Source organism: Mastigoproctus giganteus, chromosome 5 (genome assembly GCF_048544385.1).
Source record: "Mastigoproctus giganteus isolate SK-2022 chromosome 5, ASM4854438v1, whole genome shotgun sequence".
In the NCBI taxonomy this organism is placed as follows: Eukaryota; Metazoa; Arthropoda; class Arachnida; order Uropygi; family Thelyphonidae; genus Mastigoproctus; species Mastigoproctus giganteus.
The window spans coordinates 240,315,015-240,332,445 of record NC_143579.1 but is presented as its reverse complement, the minus strand read 5'-3'; the positions used below and the strand labels follow the sequence as shown (position 1 = coordinate 240,332,445).

The 17,431-nt window shown below is 37.5% G+C and overlaps 1 protein-coding gene across 1 annotated transcript in view; it reads left to right on the top strand.

Moving 5' to 3' along the window:
* LOC150086323 (post-GPI attachment to proteins factor 6-like) overlaps positions 1 to 16,998 on the top strand; it is an 89,029-nt gene extending 72,031 nt beyond the window's left edge. The window contains exons 9-12 of the mRNA XM_090373832.1: positions 351 to 529; positions 2,424 to 2,684; positions 13,784 to 13,991; positions 16,833 to 16,998. Coding sequence (XP_090229958.1) covers positions 351 to 529; positions 2,424 to 2,684; positions 13,784 to 13,991; positions 16,833 to 16,918 — 734 coding nt within the window. The 3' untranslated portion in view covers positions 16,919 to 16,998. The remainder of the gene's footprint in view (positions 1 to 350; positions 530 to 2,423; positions 2,685 to 13,783; positions 13,992 to 16,832) is intronic.
* The last annotated feature ends 433 nt before the right edge of the window (positions 16,999 to 17,431 follow it).

Genomic DNA, 17,431 nt, shown 5'->3' with positions numbered 1-17,431 from the left:
GTCTTTGTCAGTCCACGAGGCATCAAAGCCAATCTAAACTACTGAGCTTTCCACCAAGCAGCGATCACAGCTGCAGGAGACTTCCTACTTCCTGGTGGGTGAGGAATAAGAGGGTCTAGAAACTGCCAGGAACTGCTAGTTAAAACGGGATGCGCATTAAAAATCTGAATAATTCAAGAAACAAGGATTAAAATTACACTGTTCACCTTATTTATTTGAAAATCCCTATTGTTCACTGTTACTTTTATAACCGGACAGTAGTTTAATGATTAGTGAAGTGTGGTGAATCCGCATTTAAAATCGCGCTACCGTGGGAATTTACCAATCTGACTGTGTTCGTTTGTTCACAGGGTGGAGAGGCTGGAGTTGCACCGATGACAGTTCTGCCTTCTCGCACGCACGGCTCTTACTAGCTGCACTTCTCCTAACTTTGAGCAACCTCCTATTCCTGCCAGCCATCGCAGTGGCAGCTTACAGAAGATACTACTCGGAAGCCTTCGTATACGTCTGCACCATGGCCTTCTCTTCAGTAAGTAACGTGTTTGTGCATTGTGTAATATACCTCTAGAAAAAATTCCGAGATTTTGCACATTCTTGGATTCCATCTATTTACCAATCCCAAAATACGCTTTATAAAGCTCAGCAATAAACGGCGAAATGGACAATCTTTAAGTGTTAATGTTATTTGTGGAGTAAGGACTACTTGGGGCCATACTGCTCTTTTTTATAGTGTCTGGTTTCTAGTAAAAATAAGTTCTTTGATTTTTAGATCTAGCCTTTGAAATCTGTGCCCGGGTGGAGTTAAACAACAAGATGTATTACTTACTTCCGCTAAATTTAAAATCTTTGCCCATTGCAACATCAAAATAGTTTATAACCAGAAACAAAAAATTTAGACCTAGATAAAAATATTAGAAAGCGGCAGAATCAGTATCGATTGCCTGTACCTTTTGCCCCTTACACTTTAAATTTTTACGAGTAATAGAAACATTTTTTGGATATATTTTTTAACAGTTCTCTAGTTTATGCGATGCAGGGACTCCTCGACCCCTTAATGGTTTTTTCTTTTTTTTTCTTGTATAGTATCTTATGTGGGACGGCACCTGAACGTGAGTTCAACTGCGCCTTTGTACACTGTGATGATTACAGAAAGCACTGTAAAAGGCCAGAAATGTGTGTGTGTGTGTGTGTGTGTGTGTGTGTGTGTGTGTGTGTGTGTGTGTGTGTGTGTGTGTGTGTGTGTGTAATGTTATGTTTATGCAGTGTGGGTGTGTTTTTTAGTTGTTTTTGGCCGTTTTCTCACCAGGCAGGCGATCACCTGGAAGGCTGCCCAGTGTCCGTCTACACCACGGGGAGGTGGGCCACAACTAGGCATTTAATGTGGCGGACCTTGAGTAGCTCGTACTGAACGCCCAAAACGAGTTTCGGATCATTCAAAGAGAAAAAAGAAATGTAATAAAATAAATAATAATAATTTTTAAAAAAAACCATCCAAAGTCCACTGGTTAAGTGCAAGACTAGTGGATGCTACGATCCCGTACCTAGGGAGCCTGAACCCAGGCACCAGCAAAATCCCGCCTCGAAAGAAGGGCAAGAGGTCAGGAAAAAAGAAATCCCGCACCCATAAGCAGTGGGTGCCAGCAAAAAATAATAATAATAAATAAATAAATAATATAAATAAATAAAAAGAAAAAAAAAATAAATAAATAACATAAATAAATAAAAAGAAAAAATAATAATAAATAAATAAAAAATAACAATTGTTAAAAAAAAAAATCCAAAGTCCACTTGTTAAATGCAAGACTAGTGGATGCTACGATCCCGTAGCATCCACTAGTCTACGAGCCCAACCAAAAAAAAAAAAAATAAAAATAAAAATAATAAAAAAATAATCTCGCATCCATATGGAGAAAGCAGTGAGTGCCAGCAATCCCGTACCACAGGAGACCCAAATCCTGGGTACCAGCAAAACAGTTCGCATCGTGAGGCCACAATTTCTGTCCCTTTAGGAGCTGTGGAGAAACAGAAAATAAAAACTCCGATCCATGGAAGAAGAATGCAAGTTCGTATTGTGAGGTAAGTGCAGCCAGTAAAGTCCAATCAGGTAGTCCAATTGGATGAGTCCTATCGAAAAGTCATTCTGGTTTGAAATTAGTTCTTCTGGGAAAAGAGAAATATCATAGCAAGTATTCTATCTTAGGTACGTCTGGTTATGTGCTTCTGTCAGCAGAAGCATCAGCGGGTGAACTTAAGTCCCCAATGCTACTGCCAACTGAAAGTGGCATTCGTTGAAAACGCGAATAGAAGAGCGAACAGAACAGCCATCGATATTTATGGATTTCACTCAAAATCCTTCTCTGTTATTATATTTAACGCGAGACGATGCGCGTTCACTTTGCTAACAGGTATTTCTTCCTTTGCAGCTGTACCATGCGTGTGATGCCGAAGCATTCGCCTTCTGCGTGATGCGACTGAGCGTCCTTCAGTTCTGCGACTTCTACTGCGCCATCCTCGCCTTCTGGATGACGCTCGTTGCCATGGCAGCCCTTCCCGCTTCCCTGCAGTCTGTTGCCCATATGGCCGGTGCCATCGGAGTGGCCCTGGGGGTGGAGTACGATCGCACAGGGCTGTGGGTGTTTGTGATACCAGCCGCAATTGGGATCCTCATGCTAACGCTTTCATGGGTAAGAATTCGTCGTTTCTCTAAGTTTAATCTTAAATTCCTCACAAAGGACAAAACAAAGGTGCATTCTGGAAAACCACAAAAATGTAAGAGTTAAAATCTTAATTCATTAGTTATACGTAGTGAAATAAGAACATTTTAAGCAACATTCGCGCAATACAACCAAAGTGTTCTGGCTACACCAGTGATCTAAATTGTAACTTTAAATTTTAGTAGAAATAGAAACTCCAATCCTTCATTCTGCTGATGATTCAAAGTCTGAATCCAATTTGTTCAAAAATAACCGAATTTTTACCCTGAAAAATAAGTCGGAAATTTTTTTCCGATGCTGTATAAAACTGGCTTCCTTGCACTACTAATAACAGAAATAGCGTTTTCGTATTGATCGTTGCACACCCTAAAAAAAGCCCGTTAAAAATTCTTCGTGTCATTAACGGGAATCAAACTTCCAGGAACCGCCTGTCCCTTAATAACGATATTTTAATTATAATTATTCATTTATTTCGAGATTAGTTATTTATTGAGGTAGAGGCCTCCAGTTAAAATATTCAAAATTTAACGGAATTAGAAAGAGGTTTAAAATGAAAGGAAAAACTTTTCCTTTAATTTTTGAATATTACGCATTAAGTCAAAATCTCCAGCCACATTACTTAAGACACTCTCACAAATTTTGGAAAGGGTCCACTTCATTTCAGTGCAACGCAATTCCTTGAATGACAGTCAGTGTACGCAATTTGGTGAAAGACAACTGGTGGTTACCACAATTTGGTGCATTTATCCTGGCTGATTTAATGCGAGTCTTCTGAAGTTCGTTTTGCAACCCGCGTTATGCTTTTTTAGTAAAAGCAGTTAAGTTAGTGGTAATCTAGTACCGCAGAATGGTTAAGGGTAGGAGCGTCGAACGTGAGCAGACAGAAAAGCAATCCTGGGCATTGTGGAGGGTACAATTCCGGGCCCCTCTTCAGGGAAAGGCGATGTGGGCCCAGCGAGGCATTTTCCCAGGGCCTCGAAGTCACTGATTAAAATGTTGGTAAGCTAGAAGACATCTAGTCAGCAAGTAGGACAGTTAAAAGGTTATTTTTATACCAAATAAGCCACGAAACTTAGTTATTTGGCGCAAAAAGTTCTTAATTCTTCTTAATCAATCCATGTACTAGAACAGTCCGGTTTCTCCTAGCTTTTCAACACTAAACCAATCCACGTTACTGAACCAGCACATGACTTCAATTTTCACAGTGATTATCTTCATTTCTTTTCCTTTCACTTGGGTTTTTTTTTTTTTTTTTTGTGCCCGTCATTTCCTTCTTGCTTTCCAACCCTGAACTAAATGTGCTGCTATGATACCGTAGCATAAACTAAGGATTCGAAAATATTAATAATCTTATTTGGAGTAAAGCTGCTACAATATGGACGGGAAATACTGCTTCGGGCGCAATGTCCAACCAATGTACGAGTATGATCGGTAAGAATAACACTTTTACACGAAAGAAATTGATAAAAATATATATACATTCTTTTCTTTTTTCTTATTTCTGCATACTTCTTTTTTCTTGATTTCCCAAACCTTCTTCCGTTCATTTTAATTTCTAGTCTGTATATCACACAGCCAATAGCGTAGCCACCAACTCTCTTTCAGCAAAATACACCAAATTGTCTCATATACCAAACAACGAAGCGTCTTACACCAAACTGACCTGATCTCATTTTGGAGTTAGCAGAGAATTAGATCCAAAACAGCAAGACTATACAGCATCAGTCAGAACATTAAAAATAAACACCCGTATCACTTCTCCTCAAATATTTTGTCCGGTGTCCTTCCTTAAATTCATTCAAACTTCCACAATCCAGATGGAAGTTGTTTCAACAATCAGTTACTCTACGGATGAAAGCAAATTTTCGTAAGTCTCTCCCACAACCATCCATTTTAAATTTATGTCCCCCTTGTGTCTGTTGTCTGTAAAGAGTAAGTATACCATCAGCATTTAGTTTATCAATCCACTAAGCCCTTAAACACCTCAACCAGATCTAATTTCGGTGGCTGGTTTACATACTCTGTCTGTAAATTGCGAGTGTTCTGTGGTCAATATGCCTGTTTGCTAGACAAAAAACCCGAGTTTCCAGAACAAAAAAAAAATCCATACAACTCTCGCCCAAGGCCAACTAATTCAGAAGGCGTTTACCCTACTTTTTATTTCCAAAATAAGAAAACAAGCCTTCTTTGGAAAGCGCACCCCTTTCGTGTCCTTTATTAATCTGGCTGCTCTTCTCTGCACCCGTTCCAATAGATCATCCTTCCTAAAATGAGGCTTCGAGAACATTCAAGTCCTCGTGGGTACCACAGTTGCTAGGATAGCTGTCCTCCCCACACCAGGTGTGAAAGACCCGAGTTCCAGCCTCGTCAATGACGGAAAGAATTTTTATGAGCTTTTTTACAATGTGGCTGAGTTAGTCGGTCTCACGACAGGGTATCATGGTTTTTCTTCCGGAAACGCGGGTTTTTCGCCCAGCAAACTGAAAATTGACCTCAGAACACACGCAATTTATAGACAATATAACCAACATTTTGTCCATGCTGGCATAATTCTTATTCATCGAATCCCATGAGCAAATCTAGCAGCCTCTCTGCTTTACTCAGAGAACTTCATATCGGACTGTACAATTACCCATCGTTTTTTTTTTCTTACTTTTGAGTGTGATCCTACTACCCAACTGGTACGCTATTCTGTTATTACTCTTACCCCAAGTGCAGTAGTCCATTTATCAGCGTTAAGCCTCGGTTATCACTTCTCAATATCATTAACAAATAATAGTAGTTAAGGGCTAAGTAGAGGACCCCGAGAGACCCCTAATAACATTAGTCCAAAAGAGCAGTGGACATTACCACTCTGTCCCTTACCACTCGACCATCCCTTTATTCACAGGAATAACTTGCCTTCTAATGCCACACTGCTCCAATTTGCACAGCAGTCATTCATATGAAACAGTTATCAAAAGCTTAACTGAAATCTAAAAGTACATGATGACAAAATTATTATTTGCATCCAGTGACTACGCCACAGTAGATGATCGGCTTGGTCAGACAAAAATCTCCCTCACAAATCCGTACTGCGATTACCATATGACTACATTCCTCTCAAGACGACCCTGCATTATTTTCCCTGGAACCCAAGTCAAAATTAAAGGTTTGTAATTACTCATTTCGGCATTTGATCCTCCACCCGTTTGTGAACAGGAAAAATATTCTGCACATGTCCTAACTAAAAGGACCTCCTCTAAAACCTAAGGATGTTCTCATAATTTTTGCTTGCCCTCTTTGCGGCTTCTTTTAATATAACAGATTCCCGGGGACCTTATTTACTTTCAGCTTCAACAACCTCTCTTCCACTTTCTTCTAAGTTTCCACAAAATCATTCAGCTCCCAGTTATGACTTGGTGAAAAACGAAAGGCCAAAGACCTCGTAATCTGCCTTAGCTTGCCTAACCTCCTTTGTGACTTGGTTGCAGACTAGTTTATATCTCTCAGAGGCTCCTGTATTACATAATAATTTATATGCATCTCATGAATTTTTTTTTCTTCTCTGCCACGAGTCTCAGTAGTTCATCTGCCATCCATTTTGGCCTATACCTTAAAGAGTATTTCTTAGTTGGTATAAAAGCCTAGTAGCTTCCAAGATTAATTCGCTGAAAGTTTCCCATTTAGAATTTGCTGATGGTAACATAATCACAGTTGGTCCCACTGTATAGAATTTACAATGGTACCAACTCCAAGATATTACGTATTCTTAAAGTAATAGTATGTAAAAACACTGCAGCCATGTTTAAAACCACTACATGTCAAATTTAGTGGTTTTAATATGGCTCAATCATATCTATAAATCTGTAAAGTGTAAAATCGGGGAAAATAAACGAAATAATCGTTTATTTTCTTTACAAATATATGAGAAAAGCGCTTCACGTTTGAGCTAATGTAAGAAACCGGGTTCTGCAAGGATGAAACCATATTGGGGCCATTCTTGTTTTTTCTTTACTTAAATGATATCGGTGAAGGTACGAAGGACGTGATTTCAAAATTTGCAGATAATATCAAAATCGGTTGAGCAGTTAAAGATCAGTGCCAAAGAGCGCTTCTTCGGAGCGACTTAGAGTTCAGGGATAATCTAACATCAAAATGCAAAGACTTACACTTGGGCAACAGCAACTCCAAGAAAACGTACACTTGGTGGCGTGGAATAAAAAGAATAGAGGAGGAAGAAGAATAGGATTTGGGAGTCAAGATACACAAAGTTCTCCGAGAAACTGTATACTAGTGGCAAGGAAAAGCCACGGTGTCCTATTGATGATTTATGGAACGTTTGTTTCTAAAGATAATGCATCTGGTGAGATCAGCGAAAGGACAATCATATGAAGAAAGATAACGAATATGTGGACTACTGAGCTTGGTTTGCCTCCTCTAGGCAGGAGACAAACTAAAGAGACCTAACTGAGGTGTAGAAGGCTCTGATGGATGAAAGTAAAACGAATCAGGGCGAAATTTTCACTAATATAATTGATTCCGGAACTAGAGGCCATAAATTCAAAATTAAATACAAAACATAAATAAACAGTATTTATTTATGAAATAAGTCATTGACAAGGAGCTGGATTATTAAAATTCAAATCAGATTAAAAGTGGGGACATGGCATCGGGTAAAACAGAATCGGGTAAAACAGATACAGAACCGCACTAAACAAAGTGGTAGAATTAGTTACCATCACTGAGCATCTACAAGTAATTATGGACACTTAATTAAAATATGAGCTCCATCCATTATTTATTAATTTAAATATGAGATGGAGCTTAATTTAAATTTTAATATAATATTTAATTTAAATATTAAAATGTATACATTTGTTATATTTCTTTCAATTCAGTTAGCAACAATTTGTTTAAAATTATTTAAAAACATTTTTTATCAGATATTTTCAATTATTAACGTTTTTATTCTAACTGGCATTCAAAGAAAATCCACATTTGAATTAATTCATTTCTTTCAATACAGACTCATATTATTGTTAATAAATATATCTAATAAATTTATTTTAAGCGGAAAGCTAAACAGTACAAGTGAATAGGAATTTATTTTGTTTTATTTTATTTTGAAAAAAGATATCTTGCCAGAAAAATTTGGTCCGCAGAATAAACCCAATTAAAGCAGATTTAAGAAACTGCTATTTTGTTTGTTCTTTTTTGAATGTGTGAGAGAGAGAGAGAGAGAGAGAGAGAGAGAGAGAGAGAGAGAGAGAGAGAGAGAGAGAATTATCCTACGTATTTTTCATGTTTCAGTACCTTAATCTATGCAAGCAACATTCGTGAAATCTCTACGTTAATACACAAATTTTCTTTACGTAAAAAATGAATAATCTTGAAGCAGTGAACAGCGTACAATTCAAAACATAAACAACTTAATACCCTTAATTAACAAATACCCTTAATTAATAAACAATCCTTAAATAAATTTTTACATGCATTCAGTGAGAAATTACCAAATATTTACAATTAACAAAACTAACTCCAAGTGGCTAAAACAAAGTTTCTCTGTTCATATAAATAACACGTAGCAAAACCATTCATTCCTTTTATAATTAAATAAGGAATTTGCCTTATCAACAGGCCTAATATCATAACGTTTATTTTGAAAATAAATAAGTAATAAACACATCTAAACATATTTTTAACATTATCCTTCCTAACGGTGAAGATGCTTGCGATACTCTTGTTAGAAATAACTACTCACATCAGCAGTATAAAACGGTTTTGTTAAATTTACAAAAAATAATCGAAATTATATATATACATATATCAATAATAATATAATATATAAATATAATAATAATATATATTTTATTATTTATTTTTTACCAAAAATGGAACCCTCTTTCTCTCTGGAAACACATAATATTTGGCCTTAATATCATCAAACTACACTGCTCGACAAAACTAACAGAACACGAAAAACGTGGTGTAACTCGTGCAGCTTGCGATGAAGCGCGACAAAATTAGGTGTGATGGTGGACCACACAATAACGATGAAATGTGAGAAACTTCGCACACGTGTCAGGGACATTTATAGGGGTTGTATAGGGATTACCAAAAAGGTGACGTTACACAAGTCGACACAAGCCGCTCGAAAATATGGTCACATGACATCAGTACGGCGTATGATCACCCTTCAACGGCTAAAAAAGGCCTGGAAGCCGTGAACCATGCACCACATCAGGATGTCTATATGCTTCTGTGGTAACAAATCCCATTCTTCCACCAGCGCACACCTTATCTCGCCAAGTGATCGACCGAGGAGTTAGCTGTCAGCGTGCAACGCGATGAGAGAGAGGCGTCCCTCATATGTCCGATCGGATTTAAGTCTTCTGATAGTCCTGGCCACGGCATTCGTTGAATGTCTTCAGGTTCAAGATATACCTCCACCCCCTTGAGCTCTATGAGCAGTGGTGTAGTCATGGATCTGTTCTGTGTACCTCTGCGTAGTTACGGTAGCCCTATCAAAAACATGGAGGGGTGCAGCCGTGGATCATTATTCCACCCGACATTAGAACACCGCCTCCGCCGTAAGTGTCCCTTTTTCTGACATTGGAGGGATGGTACTACATTCCTCCTTGTCTCCAGATGAAATAACGTCTAGAATCGGTTTGTAGGCTAAAACGGGAGTCACCACAAAACAGAAGTGTACCCCTTTTGTCAAAGCTATGTCACATATTGATGGCACCAGTTTCGACGAGCTCTGCGGTGGTTTGGTTGTTAATGGGAGACAAACCACTGGATTGCTTTCGTACAGTCCACTCCAATTGAACCTTCTTAAGTTATCTGTAGCAGTAGCGACCTGAAGAGTCAGCTGATGACAGGACATTGTACGGCGCCTGTCATTCTGTCAGAGCAAGGTCTGTTCTGGTTGATATAGCCCTTGAGCGACCTTGGCCAGCTCTTCTTGTAATGGTTCCTGTCACCTGAAACTGCTTCCATAGTGCCGAGATGACACTACGTGTCACATTCATCCAACGTGCCAGCTCTGCCTGTGATTGCCCGTATTTAAGTCGTCCAACAGCCTATCATCTAAAAGACGATGATTTGCCATCCTCAGCACTGAAGATGTGGCTATCATCCCACTGAGCAAGAAAAAAAAAAAAAAAAAAAACTGGTATAAAGTGATGTGGTCGCAACCAATGTTTTTATAGTCATGAATAATTTGCATAATGTGTGGCTCTGTAAACTACTCGGAATTTGAATGTCTGGATGTCTATTAAATTTTCAAATATTCTCCTTCGGCCACACTGTTCACAATAAAATTCATGAAAAACATTTTGTTCTGTTAATTTTGTTGAGCAGTGTATGGCATTTATAACCTGAAATTCTAAGTTCGACCGTTATTAAAAGCAAATATTCGTTTTGGACAATAAAAATGAAATGAATTGGTGGGCGGGGGACAGAAACTTGTTGCTGCTCCATGTTGGTTGGCGATACGCAAAAATCGTATCTGGCGCAGTTAACAGATTTTAAACAGTCTCTAATTAAGCAAATAAACACCGCAAGAAAACAACTGCTCCTCTTATTTTTTTATCTGATTTTTTTCCCCTAAAATGTGCATAAAGAAATTTCGGATTCGGCTTAGAGGATAAATAATCCATTTGATTTGTACACGGCCCTTCAAAATTTCACTTTTATTAACCGTTTACCAGTTATCGACGATGCTTTCATTTCTTGAGAGATACAATTGGCCCTATTCCAATACCAAAGTTTAAATACATTTTCAAACTAAATAAACTTACAATTTTGAAGAACAATCATGAATCACAGTTCAAAAACAAAAAAAAACTCCAACATACGATACATTACTACCACAGCTTACGTTGTACACCAAATGAATACGCTTCCAAGACTACGCAAAACGTAAGGTTGCCACCTCCTCACTACTTAATTCAAGCGGTATTTTTTGGGCGAAAAACGAAACATTTCGGGCGAATTTTTATAGGTTATGAAATATTTGTATCAGATCAACAAAATTTGTTCCTTTTATTCATTAGATATGCAATGAATATTTAACCTGAATTTTTACCGTTACAATATAATAAGAATTTCTTATCGATCACATTAACTGCAGGAAGAATCTATCTACGGTTGATTAATTCCACTACAAGTGTACACTCTAAGTCGACTTCATTGTGCTCTGTACTCTAATTAGCCTCAATAGGCTCCTTGAGCTACAGCGACTACAAAAACAGAATATTTCTGAATTTTGGGTGAATTTTCGAAAAAAATATATGAATGAATGACTGACAAATATGATAAATGGCTGAAATATGAATGTCATGACTGAAAAAGGAAACTATCACTGATGATCTATCTGCAAAATACGGCTATATTCCTTGTAGTTGCTTTCACACGTTCGCCGAAGCTTCCGTAACTCATGGCGAATCCGTTCCGTCTGACAGATGTAGGAATTTCGACCACCTTAAGTTTGGTGTACTGTTAAGCTACAGTAGATTGCATCGCTGAGAAAAGTCATACTGGAGGATTCAACAACGACTCAAGTGTTTAATTGTATGTCGGACGACGCTCTCCCAAGTCTGGCCCCGTACTGCCTCTTTCAATGCACAATAATCTGGTTTCCACAGGTGTTGCCCTTACTAGGATATCTGGATTGGATCTTCGGTATGTTTGCCAGGTGTGAAAACTGACTGTGTAACTAACTAGCCTTCAATCTTTAAGGTAATAAGGGCATGTATGTACTAATACATGGTACTCATGGAGGTATCGACATAGTGATCCATGTAAATACATCCTGTGTTCTTATGTCTGCAATTCTGTCCAGACACGATATGTGATGAAGTCTTGTGGATTAACTCTAGACTTGAAGGACACTACAAGGCTTATTTCTCAATGTGATCTGCCCTAATTAATTTTAATTGAAGAAATTTGTTTTGTAAAGGTGGAGTAGAACAAGTGCAAGGGTTTTTGCAAATGTCATTAATGAAGCCTAAAGGGTTCTGGGAACTAATAATTTGGGACGTTAGGGAAGTCATATGACTAGTCAGAGCATGTGTCCAACACCTGTATTTACTTTATGCATAGAAAGACTGCACAGCCACCGGGAAAAAAGTATTTAAGTGATAATAAGGGATTATTCAGGGTTGTAAGCGCCAAAGACAATTATTATTACATTACTAACCTACTTGTACAATGCGCTACCTGAGCAACAGCTCATCCGCGCAAAGACAATATAGATATAATAGGACTAATTGAGACATGGTGCCATCCAAAGATGGGAGAAGAAAGTTTTCATAACGAATAGTTAGATGAATAGCCAGAAGCAATACCGCCCAAAATCACAACGCATTTAAGAAAGATAAAGAGAATTGAACGAGATTTGAAATCATATTTCTTAGTAAAAGCTCTGTAAAGTGATCACGCTGTACCCAGAATCAAATCTAGTTCAGATGGACAAAATTTCTGTGAATGAATAGACAAAGAAGGTCTGTGAGGTGCAATAGGACCTGAGTAAGGGGGAAAATGATAGGATATAGGCCAAAGAATTCTGAGAAGTATGAAAAAAATCTATTTAGCAACATAAATGGACAGCTAACGAAAACAAAATTATAATTTCGAATAAAATTCGAAGGGCGCATAACTTCAAGTAAACTTATAATTTTCAGCTACAAGTAAAATTATAATTTTTAACTTCAAATAAAATTATAATTTTATTTGAAGCAAAAAGAAAATTATATCTATTTGTGCACTGTTTTATAAAATAATATTAGTTTCTATTATTAGAATGCCCCTGAAAAGCTAGGATGATAAAAAAATTATACATTGATTGACTTTTCAACGCTTAGTGCCTGAAATGGCCCGATTTTTTTTTCTTTTTTTTTTTTTTTATTCAGGGTTCACTTTGTCGTGATTTTTTTCTTCTTTACACTTCGTTTGTCTCAGTTTTCATCCAAGAAATTCTGGTCACCCTAATTATTGTTCATTCATGTGGGAAGCAAGTTCATAACTGTCAATAGGCTATCTACACCAAGATGCTCAATTCCCGGAAAATATACAGCCCTATTAATCAGTCCCTTGAGCCCCTTGCTCTGTTTTCTTAGTTTATTTGGGTTATTTCTAACCCAAATAAACTAAGATTATGAGGCGTCAGTATAATTTGTCTCTAAATTGGGTGTATATGCGGTGGCAAGTTTGTCTGTTTTTCTGGCTCTCGTGTGTAGCACAATCGGTAAGATCGCCGTCCTCCCTATTACCGAGTAATAAGATCTGAGTTCGAGTCCTGTCGATGACGTGAGGAATTTTTATGGGTCTTTTTCACAACGTGGCTGAGTTAGTGGGTCTCAGGCGAAGACAGCATGCTTTTTTTCTCCCGAAAACTCGGGTTTTTCGTCCAGAAAATCGATTTCACAACGCACGCAATTTACAGACAGTATACACGGAGCAATGTGGCCTTAGTCGCTGATGCTCCTAAAACCCAACTGTTTCTCTGGATGAAAAATCCGAATTTCCAGGAAGTGACGTGACTGTCGCTCGGAACTCGGCTGCGATATGAAAAGCAAAAATTCGAACGTTTATTTACTGTTAGGGGAAGACAATGACTCTCACCATTCGAGTACCCACGAGATCTGCTCTAACATCAAAAGCAGTTTTACTTCATAATGTAAAGTAAAGAACGCTTCACTTTTTATGTTCACCAAAAGGAAAAGCTTTCAATTACGATTTTTTTTCCTCAAGATATTCAAACTTGAGTATTTATTAATCTTATAATGGAAAACTGGTAAATTTTATTTAGAAATATTTTTCTTAGTTTTTACCTTTGAAAGAAGTTAAGAAAATATCGGAACAAAGTAGCTAGATAAGATTTTTCTTTCTCCCTTTAATTTATGGTAAGTCAAACTAGACTAATGAAGAACTTTAGTTCATCACAACAACAACATCCACAGTTTAAAAAATATAAAATATACAAAAATACTTTCTTAAATTTATCAATAAATATATTTTTTTGTTCGAATTTCATTTCTTAATTAACTCGACGATTAATTGGGACTGTTTGTACTTTCCAGATACATCATTGCTGCCACCAACATAACTGCTATCCCAGGAGAAGGATATGGTTATGTCTGTTACCAGGAGTGCTATTAGTATCCGTAGCAGTGGTATTCTTTGCCTTCCTGGAGACGGAGGAAAACTACATGTACGTCCACAGCGGGTGGCACGCTACCATGGCCCTGGCGATTGTGTTCCTGCTGCCGGAAAGGAAACCCACAAAAGGTAGGAAGGAGGCTACGAATACGTGCAGTTACATTCGCGTAGAAGAACTAAGTGATATTAGCCATTCCATAGACTGCGGGGTGTATGAACATCTCGTACCATCCTCTCCGTAAATGATTCGGAGTTGGACCCCTCAGCGTTGAACCTGTTAGTTCCAACTTCACGCTTACATTCTCAGCCGTAAGTCAATGAGCAGCTCAAGAGCTTTCCACAGGACCCAAATTTCATGGAGAGTTCGAATCCCAGTAATAGTCAAAGTAATTTTTCAGTGGATCATCAGTTAATGTATTTAGAAACCATTTCTAGTGAAGTGAGCATGGACATTTTAAGATCATTTGCTAGCTCTGACCAATTCTCAATCATTCACTGCTTCCATTTCGCTGTCTGGGACATCACGGATTCTCCAGGTTTGCTTGGCACTACGAAAGTGAAGACTTTTTCATTATCCTACACACCATAAAACTTCGACCCTTTTAGAGGGGATTATATTGCATATCACTGAAAATTAAGCCCAACACCAGTGTCGCATTTAGAAAAGGTCACAACTGGTGCACCAGCCAACTTCTCTGTAGATTCTGGTCATACTCGAATCCTGCTGACCAAGAAAATGTGGCTTTATTTTTCTGCAACAACTAACAAGAAAATTAAAATGTAGCGTCAAAAGTTATTTTCTATTGAAATGATGATTTTTCATAGAAATCTGAAACATTTTATACACCACTTAAGATGTATTTTGTTAGCAATGTGCATCTACAGACTGGTTGTGATATGAAGCGATCTTGTATTGTGTATAAATATTCCATTAAACAATATTCTTGAGTGTTGATGCCATTTGTATAACTTTATGCAAATCACAGTGATATAAAGCATCAATTATTTTAATAGTACGCAAAGAAGAAATTAAAGTTAACGCGCGAACAGAGAACACCTTCCCCACACTCATATATGCTCTACTTCCAAATCCATGGAACCAAAACAGTACTTAAAAATAAATTATTTTCTAAAAGGTTTAGAGAATGTTGCACCTAAAAACTGCTGGTTCTTTTTCAAGTTATCCTCCACCTTTGCCGACACACTTGTTCTCCAGTTCTATCCACTTTTGTGGATAGAACTGGAGAACAAGCGCTTTGGAGAATTGGAGAGAAGCGCTTTGGGGTATATTTGGACCACGAGAAAATCGGTACCCATAAGGCCGCATCGTAAACTAAAAATTATATCAAATATTGGCCAAAATGAAATATAGTTATTTTGAATCTTGTAATGAAAGACCCAACAAGCATTCGATCATAGAGAGGGGGAAAATTAAAATGGCAACTCTGGTTTACTTGCTTTATTCACATCGCTTCTTGTTGATATTTTCCAATATCATCTTACCATATAAAGCGACTATATTGGTAATTCACTTTGCTCATTCACCCACTGGATTGGAAAAAAATGGAAGATCTTTAATCTGTGTATATAGTTTTGTGTTGTGCTTGTTATATATATAATTATATATAATCATTGTACGTGTATAGTAATATGCTAACCCTTCTTTCATAAATAAATTCGTCCTGTACCTGCCGCAAATTCCCTCCCATTTTTGTCCCTTTTCATTTGAACAATCGCAACGGTGTAATCAATGCCTTTTGACATTGTAATTCATCTTTCTTCGATTTTCTCGTCACACTGAATCTCAAACAGTAATAGATAGCATATTAGGCAGGGAATTTCTTATTATTGCAATTTTATTAAAAAGAGAAGCGCAGTTCACTTTTATGAGTAAACTGGAGGGTTTGGTTGATATTAGAAAGACTTTATACAAAAATTAAATAATGAAATACAGTTTTATTCTTAGAATTTTAAAACGAATTTTCTTCCTTTACATTAATTAAAGCTAAAATCTTTAGAGGAAATGAGGTAATTGATATTTCAGTTTATTTATTCCAAGGGTTAGAATGTGGTAAACCTGGTTTTATAGCTCTCACTCTTCTTGTTGTTGTAGTAGGATTTTAGGTTATGTTTTTAAGAGCTTAGGATTTTAGGAGCATCAATGACTAAGGCCATATTTTTGTCCGTGCATATTGTCTGTAAATTGCGTGTGTCCTGTGGTCGATTTTCTGTTTGCTGGATGAAAAGCCCAAGTTTCCAGGAGGAAAACCATGCTACCCTCGCCTGAGACCAACTAACTCAGCCAAGTGATGAAAAAGGCCCATAAAAATTCCTCACATCATCGACAGGACTCGAGCTCATGTCTTTTCCACCCGGCGTGGGGAGGACGGTGATTCTACCAACTGTGCTACCCACGAGGGCCTCACTCTTGAAAGTGTCTTTTGATCAGCGTTGCTCATGAATGAAATATCAATGCAAGTAAAGAATAAAATGAAATGGTAACAAACTTATAGCATTAGAAACAGTGTAAGCAATACCAAAAATTAAATTCGCCTAAATGAGTTTAATAGAAAAAATTGGGAGAGAGCCCATATGCAGCCAAAATTACTTCGTGATCACGTAGATCACGTACAAGAAGATCAAGCTAATAAACGAATGAGAACTACCTGTTATAAGGAAGATGTGGGAATTATAGCTGAGTCCAACTGAGCATTCAGAGAGGATCCCCGTTGCTAAACATCATAATCAGAGTTTGAATACGTGAAATACGCAATTTAAATTTCACTTATTCACACTACTGGTAGTTTGAATTACTTGTAGTAAACTTTAGCTGTCCATTATGCCTCCCCACCCACTAACAGCATTCTGTATATAAAAAGAAAATTAAGTTTCAGTAGTTAAAGATATGTATGCATAATTTTGTGAAGAAGTGCAAGTTTGTAACAGGATTATTTTTTCCATCGTTTGTAGACACTGCTCAGGAGGTGATGCAGGTGAACTGGAAACCTCACGGCTCATTCAAGTTCTTGCAAGACAATGAGACAGACATGCTTTGACTAGGTAGGCACCGCATTTTTCCTGACCCTTAATGCAAACATAACCCATTACTGGAGGGTACAAAAGAGAGAGAGAGAGAGAGAGAGAGAGAGAGAGAGAGAGAGAGAAGGAAGAGGTGCCGTTGCTACTCGAAGCAATTCCTCCGGTTTGAAAAGTCCAACTTACCAGGAGAACGTGATTTGCTAACCAAATGTCAAGTATGAGTATAAATATTGTAAATAACATTCAGGTATTTGTATTAGTAAAGAAATGCATAACTTTTGTGAGGGTGCTTATTAAAAACAAATCCAAGTTTTATACTGAGTGGCACAGTTAGCCACTAGGTAAACAACCCTGCCATTTTTGTACTCGTAGTTTACTTAACGGTGTCCTGAGCAGGGTCTACAAACTATTTTAAGAGAACTGATTCATTAATAGTAGTTTATTAATGAGCCTAATTAAAAACATGAAATTCTTTAGAGAGAGCAGTTTAATATCTCAGTGGTCGCTATGAAAACCATAATACCATATCA